The sequence below is a fragment of the Otolemur garnettii genome, unplaced genomic scaffold (genome assembly GCF_000181295.1).
Source record: "Otolemur garnettii isolate 467f Iridium unplaced genomic scaffold, OtoGar3 scaffold00056, whole genome shotgun sequence".
NCBI lineage: Eukaryota > Metazoa > Chordata > Mammalia > Primates > Galagidae > Otolemur > Otolemur garnettii.
The window spans coordinates 6,440,725-6,452,997 of NW_003852451.1; the positions used below are offsets into that span (position 1 = coordinate 6,440,725).

The following is a 12,273-nucleotide window of genomic DNA, read 5'->3' on the forward strand; positions in this document are numbered from 1 at the left end:
AGAACCCCAGCCTCCCACAGAACCCCGACCTCCGACCAGAACCCCAGCCTTCCACAGAACCTCAGGCTCTGACCAGAACCCCAGCCTCCCACAGAACCCCGGCCTCCCACAGAACCCCGACCTCCGACCAGAACCCCAGCCTCCCACAGAACCCCAGCCTCCTGCATCCACTCCGCGCCTCAGTTCTATGTCCTCTCTCTTGCTCACTGACGGTGGTGCAGGGCCCATCTGCACAGAGTTGGTGCCCCCGTCTCTGTCTCCTGCTGTCCGGTGACAGCCCTCAGAGGGTGCGAGGGCTCACGTGCAACGTCACCGTTCTCTGACATCTTCCATTTCAGCGTGTTGTCTCAGTTTCAGATTCCACATTTCAGGAGCCTCTTTTCTCTCCACACTTTGAAAGCAACTCCTGGGCTTTTTCTTAGATATGACAGTTAACCAACATTTGCACAGTCACCAAATAACCAACACAAGCCTCAAATACAACAGATCCCAACAATTTATGAACTTAGACCAAAATGCCAGTTCCCATGGCCTCTCGGCTGAGGCCAGAGGTGTATGCTGTTGTTGTTTTACTAGAGCAGCTATTTATACTTTTGAAAAATCTCGAAGTAGGAGCTAGTAATAGAGGACCTTCTGAGAGGACAGTTAGAGATGAGTGGTCGTTTTTTATGGGATGATCTTCAGCTTTGAAACACTGACTGTATCGGGATCTATTACAGCAGTCTATAAGCAAATTTCATATGAACGTGTGCAGGACGAATGGCTGGCTGTCACCACCTGCAGTTGCCTAGTCTCAGACCCCGGTGCAGTTCCCTGGGCCACTCGTAGAGGCTGAAGGACCCTGGTCTGTGGAACACTCCTGTGGTGACAGGAAACTTGTTAAACCCTTTGTTGGGCCTTTGACATCTGTGTTTTAGAGGAGGCTTGTGAATGCTGCACTTCAAAATCTGAATAGCAAATTTGGACTCACTGGTATAAATCTCTGGCAGATGAGAATTACTCAGATTTGTCATTTTGCTAATTAAAATAAAGAATGATTACTAATTTTCATGCAGGAAAATGCAAAGATCTAGGCAATCAAACCACAGTGTAATTAACAATATAGCCAAAGCTGATGTTTTTTTTTTTCCTTGCCCATCATAGAAACTGTTATTTGTCCTTTAAATTAGATTTCTGGTTTTATTTTATTTATCTCATCTCTTTCAAATGTCTCACAGATTCTAAATATCTGAGCTCTATAAAAGCAGTGATGAATGTAAGTGGAGGTACTTAGAGTGCTTACACAATTATTGGGGTGGGGATTTTCTTTAAGAATTTGAAATCTGCCTTTCAGTAATGAAAGCGATTATGCCCACACTAAGATGAATAAAAGAAACAAAATGCATAGCACTAGAGTAATGGGAAATTACAGAAATCAACTTAAAATTTAAAAACCCCAGTCTATGCCATTCATTACCTGTCAAAATATAAATTCTGTATCCTCGCCCATTCCACTTTATCCCCTTAACCCCCTCTGCCCCATCGTGAATGAATTGTGTCAATTCCTAAAGTCCAGTAACTTTTCCTTAATAATTGCTTGGGACAGGATTTATTTTCTGAAACATAGTTGTACCCGAATGTGTCCCAAGGAAGTCCAGTTTAAAGAACACATTCTGTGGCAAAGTGGAGGCAGAAATGTGAAGACCAGAAGTTTCCAGCTTGTAAACTGGGAGTGTTCCATAAACTTGTATCATAAGTTATTTGGAACTCAATTCTTTTATCCTAAAGAAAGCTCATTAACCACAATTGTGAGGCAGCCAGCTGAACTATGGAGCCTACCTACCCAGGCTTTACCTGATAAGATCCACTTGGGGCTTACAATCCCACAGGCTCCCTTTCCCCCACATTCACTACTCATGAACATATTTGTTCAGCTAAACCAACCCCATAATCTACGGGAAAACACATTAAATGGAACATGAAGTCACATCTCCATTATTTCCTCCTGTTCTCTTCTTTGGCTCCAACCAAGAATGACCTTCTGAGAGTGCCAGGAAAACGAAAACTGTGAATCGGGATCCCTTCTGTCTGAGAACTTCTCATCCCAGCAGTCTCTCATGTGTGGACCATCCAAATTAAACTTATAATCTGAGGGGCGCTGGATGATGAAGGTACCCTCCCTCTAGAAATTTTTCATCAAAACCATTCAAAATATAGGTCAGTAACGTGGAAGAATTTTATGAAATTCAGAAGTAAAAGCAAAGTATCAAGAATATACATGAAATTCAAAATGTGTGAATGTTTTGGCATCAGTTTCTGATTTTTGTTACGGCACTTCCCACATTGTCCTTCCTATGATCTGTGTTGAATCTTCCAGATGACCCCAGGAAATGCATTATGGAGCATCACTGATTAGCTGGACAGTAGTGATGGGACGCCACCATTTGGGACTCACAGGGTGTCCCTGATAGAGGGGGCATTTACAGGGACTAGGAGTCTGGGGTCAAGTGATTAGGGCAGACCTTTCCAAGTGAGAGATTTATTGGAATTAGGCAGATTCACAACAGAGGAATTTTGGGCTTGTGGACCCAAAGGGACAAGGTTCTTGAGGGAGGCTTGATAGGGAGGCCATGGTCAGATACTGAGCTATTGCCCAGGTGCGTTTCTTAGCAGAGAAGCGGCTGCTCACATGGGCAACATGTCTGGTTAGGTCATTTGCAGGAATCTCTTGAGGGACACAGTGAAGTTACTTACTGCTCTATAAGCTTGTCTTCTAGGACTGGACTTTTCTGGAACAGATAATTAGGTCTTGGTGGCCTCCATTCTCAGCCTCCACTGCCGAGTGGGGTGTATGCAGTGCTTTCAACTCTCACCTGCACCCGGCGGCGGCTTGGTTTCCTTGACCCCTGGGCTCCTCATTCCTCCTCCTCCTGCTCCCCGTTCTCTTCGTCCCCTCCTTGGCTGCTTCCCACTGACTTGGTTCTTCCTGTGTCTGGGTGGCTTGTCCACGTGCATCTCACTTCTCCTGCAAGCTCCAGAGGCAGGATCACAGCCCAATTCCTTTTCCCCTTTTGGTTTTCTCTGTAACCCTTGGCCTTACACACAGCGGACAAGCACTGAAACATTTGATGAAGAACAAGTGAATATTTGGGTGGGATTCACCTCCTGCCGATAATATTTATTGCTATTTGTGAAGTGAAAATCTCCAATCATGCCTGGTTATCAATGTGACTGATTCTTCCTCTGCACCTCATTGGAAGATGAATCGTCTCACAGCCACTGGGGATTGACCCAGCAGGGACGTTTTGATTAATGTAGCAGCTGCAACAAATTGGAAAATATAAATCTGTTTGAATTTTAACATAAATTATGAAATCACCAATAGCTGAGCTTAATACACCCTATTTTGAGCTCCTAGAAGAGGCTTTATGTGCTTCTCGGGTACTAACAGCTTCATCGATGAATCATGCATTGAATAAGTAATATTCTATGGTTTCTTTCATCTTATTCTGCAAGCTCCAAAATCCACAAATTTCCATGCTCTTCTCCTTAGGAAAGCTATGCCTACTCATATAGTGGTTATATTAGGAGGTGTTTCTTCTTCAAATTTCTTCCCTGCTTGTACACGTCCATGATAAAAATAAACTCAGATGTCCAAGTCACTGAATTTTATTTGGTTTTTACCAAGGCTATCTTTTGATGTAAAGCTTTCAATTTCAATTTCTAAGAATTTCCTAGACTTCTTTATCATAAAAACATTGCAACAGTCCGGTGAGATGTAGAAAATAGCCTAACAAATACCCGTGTGCATCCCACCCTCCCTCGATTATTTCCTCAGGCCATTTAATCTTCCTCTGCCTCTGTTTCATTATCTTTAAAATGGGGATAATAATAGTGCCTGTGTCATAGACCTGTTGTGAGGATTAAATGAAGTAGACGTCAAACACTAAGAAGGGTGCTTTGCCCATAGTGGGGTATTAAGGATGAAGCAGCATTTATTTTTAACAATTACGATGATATACTTTAAAAACAGATTGGATGCACCCATCCCATGGTATTTTTCTACTCTTTCCTTCCCCTGAAGTTGATGAACACTGAGTGGTGGCATCATTTACATGCATTGTTGTATATTCTTAGCACATTTTACATTTGTGCGCACCCATACTGCTCAGCACATTCTCTAAACTTTTTATAAGTGATACTGCACTGTGAATAAACGATGGCAACTTTTTTCCTCAACTGGGTTTTCAAGATTTATCTATTTTGATAACATTCTATTCTAGCTAACGACATTAACTCAATTCCTAAAAGTCTTTGCCTCAATGTCTTTTTCTCAGTAAGAAATACTCTGAACACCTCACTTACCAGTCGCCAGCCCTGGTCCTAACCTCCGGCGTAAGACTGCTCTGTTTTTTTCTTTTCCGTATGTTGGTCGTCACTTTCTAGCATGTTCCATAATTCACCTGTTCAGAGTTTATTTTTATTGCCCCTCTCCCGTGCAGAATACAAGGTCGAGGGAGGAGTTCTTGTCTGTTTTCATTTTTTCACTGATGTGAACCTAGCAATGTGTGGCCTGAAGTGGGCGCTGTGTGATTTGCCTCTTCTCCCATTGGGGTCACTTCTAATGATTCCTTGTGTTATTGCTCTTATTACAAAAACTGTCGCACTGAATATTCTTACACACATCTCCTGAGCAACTGTGATTTTTCTCTCTGGTACCTACCAGCAAACTGTTAGGTAAAAGGTGACTATCTTCAAGCTTCTTTTTAAGTGGTTTGAGATATCTTGGGACTCATCAAGTGTTGGCTATTGAAATAGAAAGCATAAATAAACTTTCATCAACATAAATAGAGACCTGTCTGCACAAAGAAATTATTAAAATAAGCTTGGCTTTATTTATCAAAGTTATAAGGCCTTGAATTTGATCATGTAAAGTCCTACTGCAGACTTTGAATGCAGTCGCTCCGTCAAGCTAGCTTAGTGAATTTTCTATGGATTCTATTAATGCCTGGCTCTCAGGCTAATTCAGAAATGGCTGCTTCAGCAAAGTGCATGGAGACCCCCATCAACTGGCCTTTCCTTGAGTGGAAAAGAGCCCATCAAATTCACTCTGTGCCATGGCCCAGCCCTCGAATGTCGTCACCTCAATTGGCTTGTGCTCAGAGGTCACCCTTCCATCTTGCTGCGTTGTCTTTGATCACATTAAGTCATCATTTATTTTTGAGGCCATTTCGTTGTTAGTTGGTTTTCTTTTCTAAGTTGTACTTAGGGGGAAAATAGAAGGTAACAGTAATTGTCAAGCCAACATTAGGGATTCTAAACTACAGCCAGGAGAGAAATTAATCCTCAAAGCATTTCACACAAACGGCAGCAACGTGCAAATTACAGATTATTTGTGTCACATGGCCAGTGCCAGTAGCACATCAGAGAACTGAAATCCATTTCAACTCTTATCCCAAGACTGGGTGCTCATGATTCTCTGTCAAACCTAAAGGATATCATAATTGTCCATGATGATTTGCAAAGGAATTTAGAGAAAAATAGTGATTGAAGACTCATGTGGTTTTTAATGCTTCTCAATTGAATACATTTTCCAAATGCGTTTTTCCTACTTTTCAGCATAGTTATTAAGGAAGTTCAGCAAAAGCTTTCTTGAAAAAGTTGTAGTTCAGTTAATCTCTCAAAGGCTTTCTTTTAGTATGGGTTTTTTTTTTCCAATGGCTATCAATGACTTTGTGGAAACGATCCACAGCTTTGTAATGCGTTTTCATTGAGAAGATTCTCGATTAGATTATACAATGACCTGTATGGCATAGCAACAGAATGAAAGTGAATGTTGATTACAGACACTACTTGAAATAAAGAGCCCTTTTCCAAAGTTACCCTTTAAAAAATAAGATTCAGTTCTATCTCCTTATGCTTTTTAGTACATTGCCTTATTCATTTTTAATATCTAACAACCAATTTATTTTTATTTACAACGAGCTCTGATTTTTAGAATACACACACAAGGGGTGAGTGAGGAGTTTGGTAGCCAGGGGAAAGCACAAGGAAAGAGCACAGACCTGCAGTCATGTTTCAGGATAATTCAGCATGAGATGAAATTCTAACTTAAATAATCAAGGGGCAACAAAATAGACTGAAAGATTTGGGTCCAGGCCCGGAGAGAGTGGGGAAAGATGGTGAGAGGAGAGAGGCTTCAACAAGGAAGATCATGCAAGGTTAACAGGCAAAACATTCCCCGATTTCTGTTTCTCTTATTTTCTTAAGCAAAGAGTATTCGTCATGTTAGAAAGGAGAGAAAAACAATTTAAGAAGGAACCTGTGCTTAAGAGAAGAAGAGAATAGGGAACACAGCAGACGCTCCTCTATGTGTCATCTCAGAGCTGCTGCTGGGAAGCTCTGAGACAATGCGGAGAAAGGGACTAGAGCTCGGCGCTCTGGAGATTGTTTTAATTTCTTTTTTTTTTGTTTTTTGAGGAGTCAGAAAATGTATTTGAAATTTAGTTCAGTTACATCAGGCAGAAATGATTTCATCATTATGAGGCTTATTTTTTCAAGAGGAGCATCTTATTTATTTTTTTTATTAAGTCATATACACATAGATCATGAATACATGTATGCTTATGTGGGATACAATGTGTTCATTTTTTTATATACAATCCGACATGCTTACATCAAACCAATCAACAGAGCTTTCGCCTCATTTACTTGATTATTGTGTTAAGACTTTTATGTTCTACACTTGACACATTTGACCTGTACCTTGCAATATGCTCCATAGGTGTGGTCCTGCCTTTTACCCTCCCTCTATTAGACCTCCCCCCTCCCCTAACTTTATAAAGGAGGAAGGCTCAAATCTTGGAAGTTGAAAAGTACTGAGTTTAGTATCAGTTTCAGCCATCAGCTACCAAAAGAGAAAAAAATAGTATGGACACTAATACAAAATTAGGTAATCGGTAAGCGCCAACTTGGCTTCATGGAGAGTGAGTGTGGAAGAACTCATTCGTGAGAGAGGTGATGCCTGGAAGGGCGTAGGGCTGGATGTGGTTTCTATCACTGCCAGTCTACACTAGTACTATGGTCTTGCCTGGCCCGCCGAGTTTTCCCTCCCAGCCACCTACACCTTCTGACTTCTTGCTCTGTGTGCCTGTCTTGCATTTCTAGTTTGTTATTTTTAAGCGTCATCTTGGCACTACATTTCTATCTGCCCATCTCTGACATTGCTGTTCCTATGCTGACTGTTTATAGGGCCCTGCACCTTCTCCTCGGTGTCCTGGCTGCTCTCATTTCTTCCCTCCGGCTCTATGCTGTAGGTATCTTTGTTTGTTACCATATTGCACCTGCATGTGCTTCAGGTAACTACCTGGTCTTCTGTGAAAGATGTTTGTATTTGAGCTGTCACTGACATCAGTCCTTTTACTTATGTCTTAGGGGAATGCGAGACTACAGATTCTAAAAACAAACTAATTTTTAACTTTGTTTCTTGTTTTACTCAGAATTAAAATAAGTCAAAGTCGTTTTTCTCAAGCTCAAGTGATGCAAAAGAACACTTATAAAGAAAAAAAATCCCAAAAACATCTGAAGTTGAGTAAAATGACTTGTAAGATAACATTTCCTAAATATGTCTAGATATGAACTGAGAACCAGAAGCTCTGTACAACCAGAAGTCCTAAAGAAAAGATGATAAAGGAAAGTACAAAACCAAAAGATTCAGATTCACAGTATGAATTTACTATGGCAGATTCTGTCACGTTACTGACACTAAACAATTGCCAGGGATCCAGACAGGGCCCTCAAGTGTTGCCCCAGGTCCTTCTCATCTCAGGCTGCCTGGGACCGGGCTGTGGGCTGCCTCGCTTCCCCCACACTCCCCAGCCCTCTTTTCCCCTAAGACCATGGGACCCCCTGCCCTTCCCCAGCCCTTTTTTCCCCTAAGACTGTGGGACCCCCTGCCCTTCCCCAGCCCTTTTTTCCCCTAAGACCGTGGGACCCCCTGCCCTTCCCCAGCCCTTTTTTCCCCTAAGACCATGGGACCCTCTGCCCTTCCCCAGCCCTCTCCCCCCCTGAGACCGTGGGACCCCCTGCCCTTCCCCAGCCCTCTCTCCCCCTAAGACTGTGGGACCTGCTGCCAACCCACTGGGAACAGATCTCTTACAATCCATCTGCTGCTATTCTTTTCTCATTCACTCCAGAAAACTAAAATATAAGGACTTGCTCCCAAAGAAATCTAAAGCCCTAGAATTGACGTGAGGCTGAATCTGCACAGCAGTGTGTGGTTGAATTGTAGCCAAATGATCCAGAATATATCTTTATTAATTGTTGAGCTAATCACCAGAATAGCAACCCCAAAATGAACAGCCTCTCCAAATAAAAACTATAGCCTCCATGTCTCTGTGGCCTCCAGGTGAAGAAACACTCGGCTCAAGTGTTTTCTCATTCCAGGAGTCCAGCTTTCCCTCTCGGTGGTATCAGACAGATGTACATACAACTCAGATTTTCATTTATTTTCTTGGACCGTTGTCAGGTTGTGACATCACTGGTTTATATTTTTGTTAAATTTCGATAATCTTTCGAACTACCTCAGTAAACATTTATAAGCCACTTTCTCAAAGTACAAATTGTTATATAATAAAGACTGAAACTAAGTTCCGTCATTTTACCACAGAATTTCAGAATTACAGCTGTCCAGGGCACTAGTCAAGATACTCCAGAGAATCAACACCAGTAAGATAGATGCAGATGCATGAAGGGGGAGGTTTATCAGGGAACGGGCTCGCATGTTATGAGGCCAGGAAGTCCTACAGCCCACTATCTGCAAGCTGGAGAGCCGGGAGCGGCAGTGTCACCCTCTGTGACTCGGAGCGCCTGAGTGCCAGGAGATCTACTGTCCGAGGGCACCTATCTCTCAGCTCAGAACAGAAGGAGAACTTACCGTTCACTACCTTTTTGTTCTGTTCTGGCTCTCAAGGCCCTCAGGGGCCTGGAGGAGGCATCCTGCATTGGGAAGGGAGACGCTCTTCACTCAGTCTGCTGATTCAGATGCTGGTCTCTTCCAGAAACGCCCTCACAGATACACCTAGACACATTTTACCAGCTATCTGAGCATTCCTTAGGCCAATCAAGTTGACACATTGAAATTAATTATCACACCCAGCCAAATTCCTCTCTAAAACATCCTGCATAAGTATTCACTTATCTTCCTTTTTAAATGTCCCCAGGTACTAGGTTATAAGGCAATTTACTCTGTTTTTCTGCTGGTCTAAATCCTACCTTCTAGATCAATGCAAGAATCTAATTTACCTTGCAAAAGGTAATACCTTCACCCACATGAAGATAAGTTTTATCATTCCCCAGCAAACGCTGTTGTCCTCTGGCCACTCGTACCACACAGCGCTGAGCAACATGAGAAGTGGCTCCATAATTTCTTTGTATGTTCTGCGTACAATCCAACTGCCTCAACAGGTTATGTAATCCACTGGTCTTATCTCAAAGAAACAAATTCTTGTATCAATTTTCTCTCCAGAGTGATTATTATAAATGATTACAACCTCATTCTGTGGAATAGTTCTATTGAAAATACTGGGATAGGACACATTTTAAATAATTCTATGCATGCACTGGCCTAAATTTATTTACATGTATATACATGTATATCCCTTGAACAAGGTGGGGATTGGAGACACTGACATTCTGTGCCGCCAAAAATCCACACATAACTTTTAACTCTCCCCAACTTAACAACTACTGATAACCTGCTATTGACCATAAGCCTTACTGATAACATTAACAGTTAAGAAATACATATTTTGTACATTATATGTGTTATATTTGTATTCTTATACTAAAGGAAGCTAGACAAAAGAAAATATCCTTAAGAAAATCCTAAGAAAGAGAAAATATATTTACTAAGTAGGACTGGATCACCATAAGGTCTTCATCTTCTGCTTCACACTGAGTGGACACAGGACGGGAGGAAGGGAGGGTGGTATTACAGTTATCTATGTTATTACATACAAGTATATATTTACATATGCGTTTAGGCCAGTGTTTAAATAAATTATATACATATAATTTATTTGTTTACTCATTAAATATTGAGTATATATTATTTAAATAAATTATATATACATATAATTTGTTTACTTATTTCGTTTTAATTTCATTTACTACTGGCTGATTGAGTAGAGCTGGAATGTGGTGAACACCAGGACTGCCACAATCCTTTCCCCAGTTCTGTAAAATGCCCTTTCCAAACTCAAATGCAGAGTCTTACGGGTCTTGACAAAGCCTGTTTGTAAACCCAAGCAAGGTACTAAGCTATGTCTCTTGAAGACAGGAAGTCCAGCTGCCCTATCTCCATTCTGTACTCAGTGAGCAGAACCCAGGCTTGAGGGTGAAGAAACAGGACATGATAGATAACCAAGACCCTGTGGTCACCATCTCTCCCAATCTGGCCCCACAAAGGCCTGGTCCACATCGGTGACAAGTGGTACGCTGAGCACATGTCTAAGGACCAGATGCGATATCCTAAGACCCTGCAAAGCCAGATCCCAGTCAAGAGGGGAGAAAAGGCCTGACCAGGGTCACATGCAGATCTTTCCTGAGATGTGATGGTTGGAGGCTGCAGTGGCCGCAGCTCCTTGGACAGTTTGACCTTTCTGTGGTTGGCTAGACGTGTGTTTTTCAGGTACACATTTGTGTCCTGTCAAACGACAACATTGATTGTTGGTGTCACAACTGTGGGTAAGAACATACTACCATGCAGAATGAGAATGACGTTTTGTGATTAATTTTTCTTTCCAACAGCTGGCTGTCCCAACTCCTTGATTAAAGAGCTTCATCACTTCAGGATTCTGGGAGAAGAGCAGGTGAGTTAGCATCTCGAAGGCTGCTAATGAGACAGTGTGGGCTCTCCCTAGGGAGGCTGAGGGAGTCTCCTGACCCTCAGCGCCCTGACGTGGGGAAGAAACCCACACGGAGATATGTGTGAGGACACTGTTTCCGCTCCTATCCATCAGACCTGACAGGCTATTAATTGGTACATCTGCCATCTGCCAGTGGATTTCATCTCAAGACTTGAGCAGGAAGCAGGCTCTGCACAGTGGCAGATGAGCAGACAAATAACCGCCGGGAAGAATTATGCCCGAGGGGTCGGTGGGCACAGACATCCCTGATTTGCTGTCTGTGGGTGGATCTGAAGCTCTTTTCACCAAATTTTTGTGCTTTGCATGCTGTCTGTACTTCACGACAGACACTTTCTATACGGATGTGAGCGTGAGACTTATACACAAAGGATGGCCATTTAAAGTACACTAGTTAATGATCTGTTGTGCTCAGTGGGGCGTGACGTATTCTAATAGATGTGCTAGTAAATCATCCAGGTTGCTAAATGCACACATATATACACACACATGCACACACACACAAATATACTTCTGCCTGCTTAAAAATAACATCTCTTCAGCCTCATATGGAATTAGAGACTTTATGTTAGGATGTTAAATCTATATGACAAATTATCCTTAAGGTAATTACACTAAATAGTTAGCAACTGTTGACCTAACTAACACTCTTTCTTTGATTTTTACCACCGAAGATTGTCTCTGCCGACTCTGGCTGCACAGTGGGCGGATGGAGACCTGGTGGCTCTGCTTTGTCAAGGCGTCCTTGGTCTGTGTTTTAGTTTGGCGTGTACGTGGAAAACTGCAACCGCCAGTGTCCAATATGAGATTAGAAACAGAAAGAGGTTACTAGGAGAGGACAGGAAACTGGAATCACATCTACATCCTTGAATTAGCAAGTTACAGTAGGACTCCTTCATTTTTGTTTATGGTTTGCAGAGTAGCAGGCAGAAATGTTTATTCAAATAAAGGCAAAATCAACTGTCCCTGCATTTCAGGTGAAAGTTGATAAGTGACTTTCCCAAACATACCTGTGTCTCACAGCTATTCTCCAGTGAAAGTCTAGAAGACTCCTTAAAGCAAGAATTACTGATTGTTAACCTGACATTTCTGCTCAGATAATGGAGCCTTCTCTTTGAACTTGAAACAATATTTGCAAATTGTTTCCATATTTGTTTTAGAGTCACTATGTAATTTGTAGGGAAAGAAACCAACAGTAATCATCTCCTTATATTTGCATAAAAGTCGGGCCACTTTGCATATTTCTGCAGATTTAATTGTGCTATAATCAAAATTAATATTACCCTGATTAGTTATGACAATACAGTGTACCACAGCAACATTGATCTTGATTTCTTTTCTTTCTTTTTTCTTTTTTTTTTTTTTTTTT

General features: G+C 41.8%; 1 protein-coding gene across 1 annotated transcript in view; it reads left to right on the plus strand.

Moving 5' to 3' along the window:
* The window catches only part of PRKN (parkin RBR E3 ubiquitin protein ligase), a 1,208,049-nt gene that overhangs the window by 1,024,358 nt on the left and 171,418 nt on the right, over window positions 1–12,273 (plus strand). Inside the window, exon 8 of the mRNA XM_023514609.1 lies at window positions 10,789–10,850. Coding sequence (XP_023370377.1) covers window positions 10,789–10,850 — 62 coding nt within the window. The remainder of the gene's footprint in view (window positions 1–10,788; window positions 10,851–12,273) is intronic.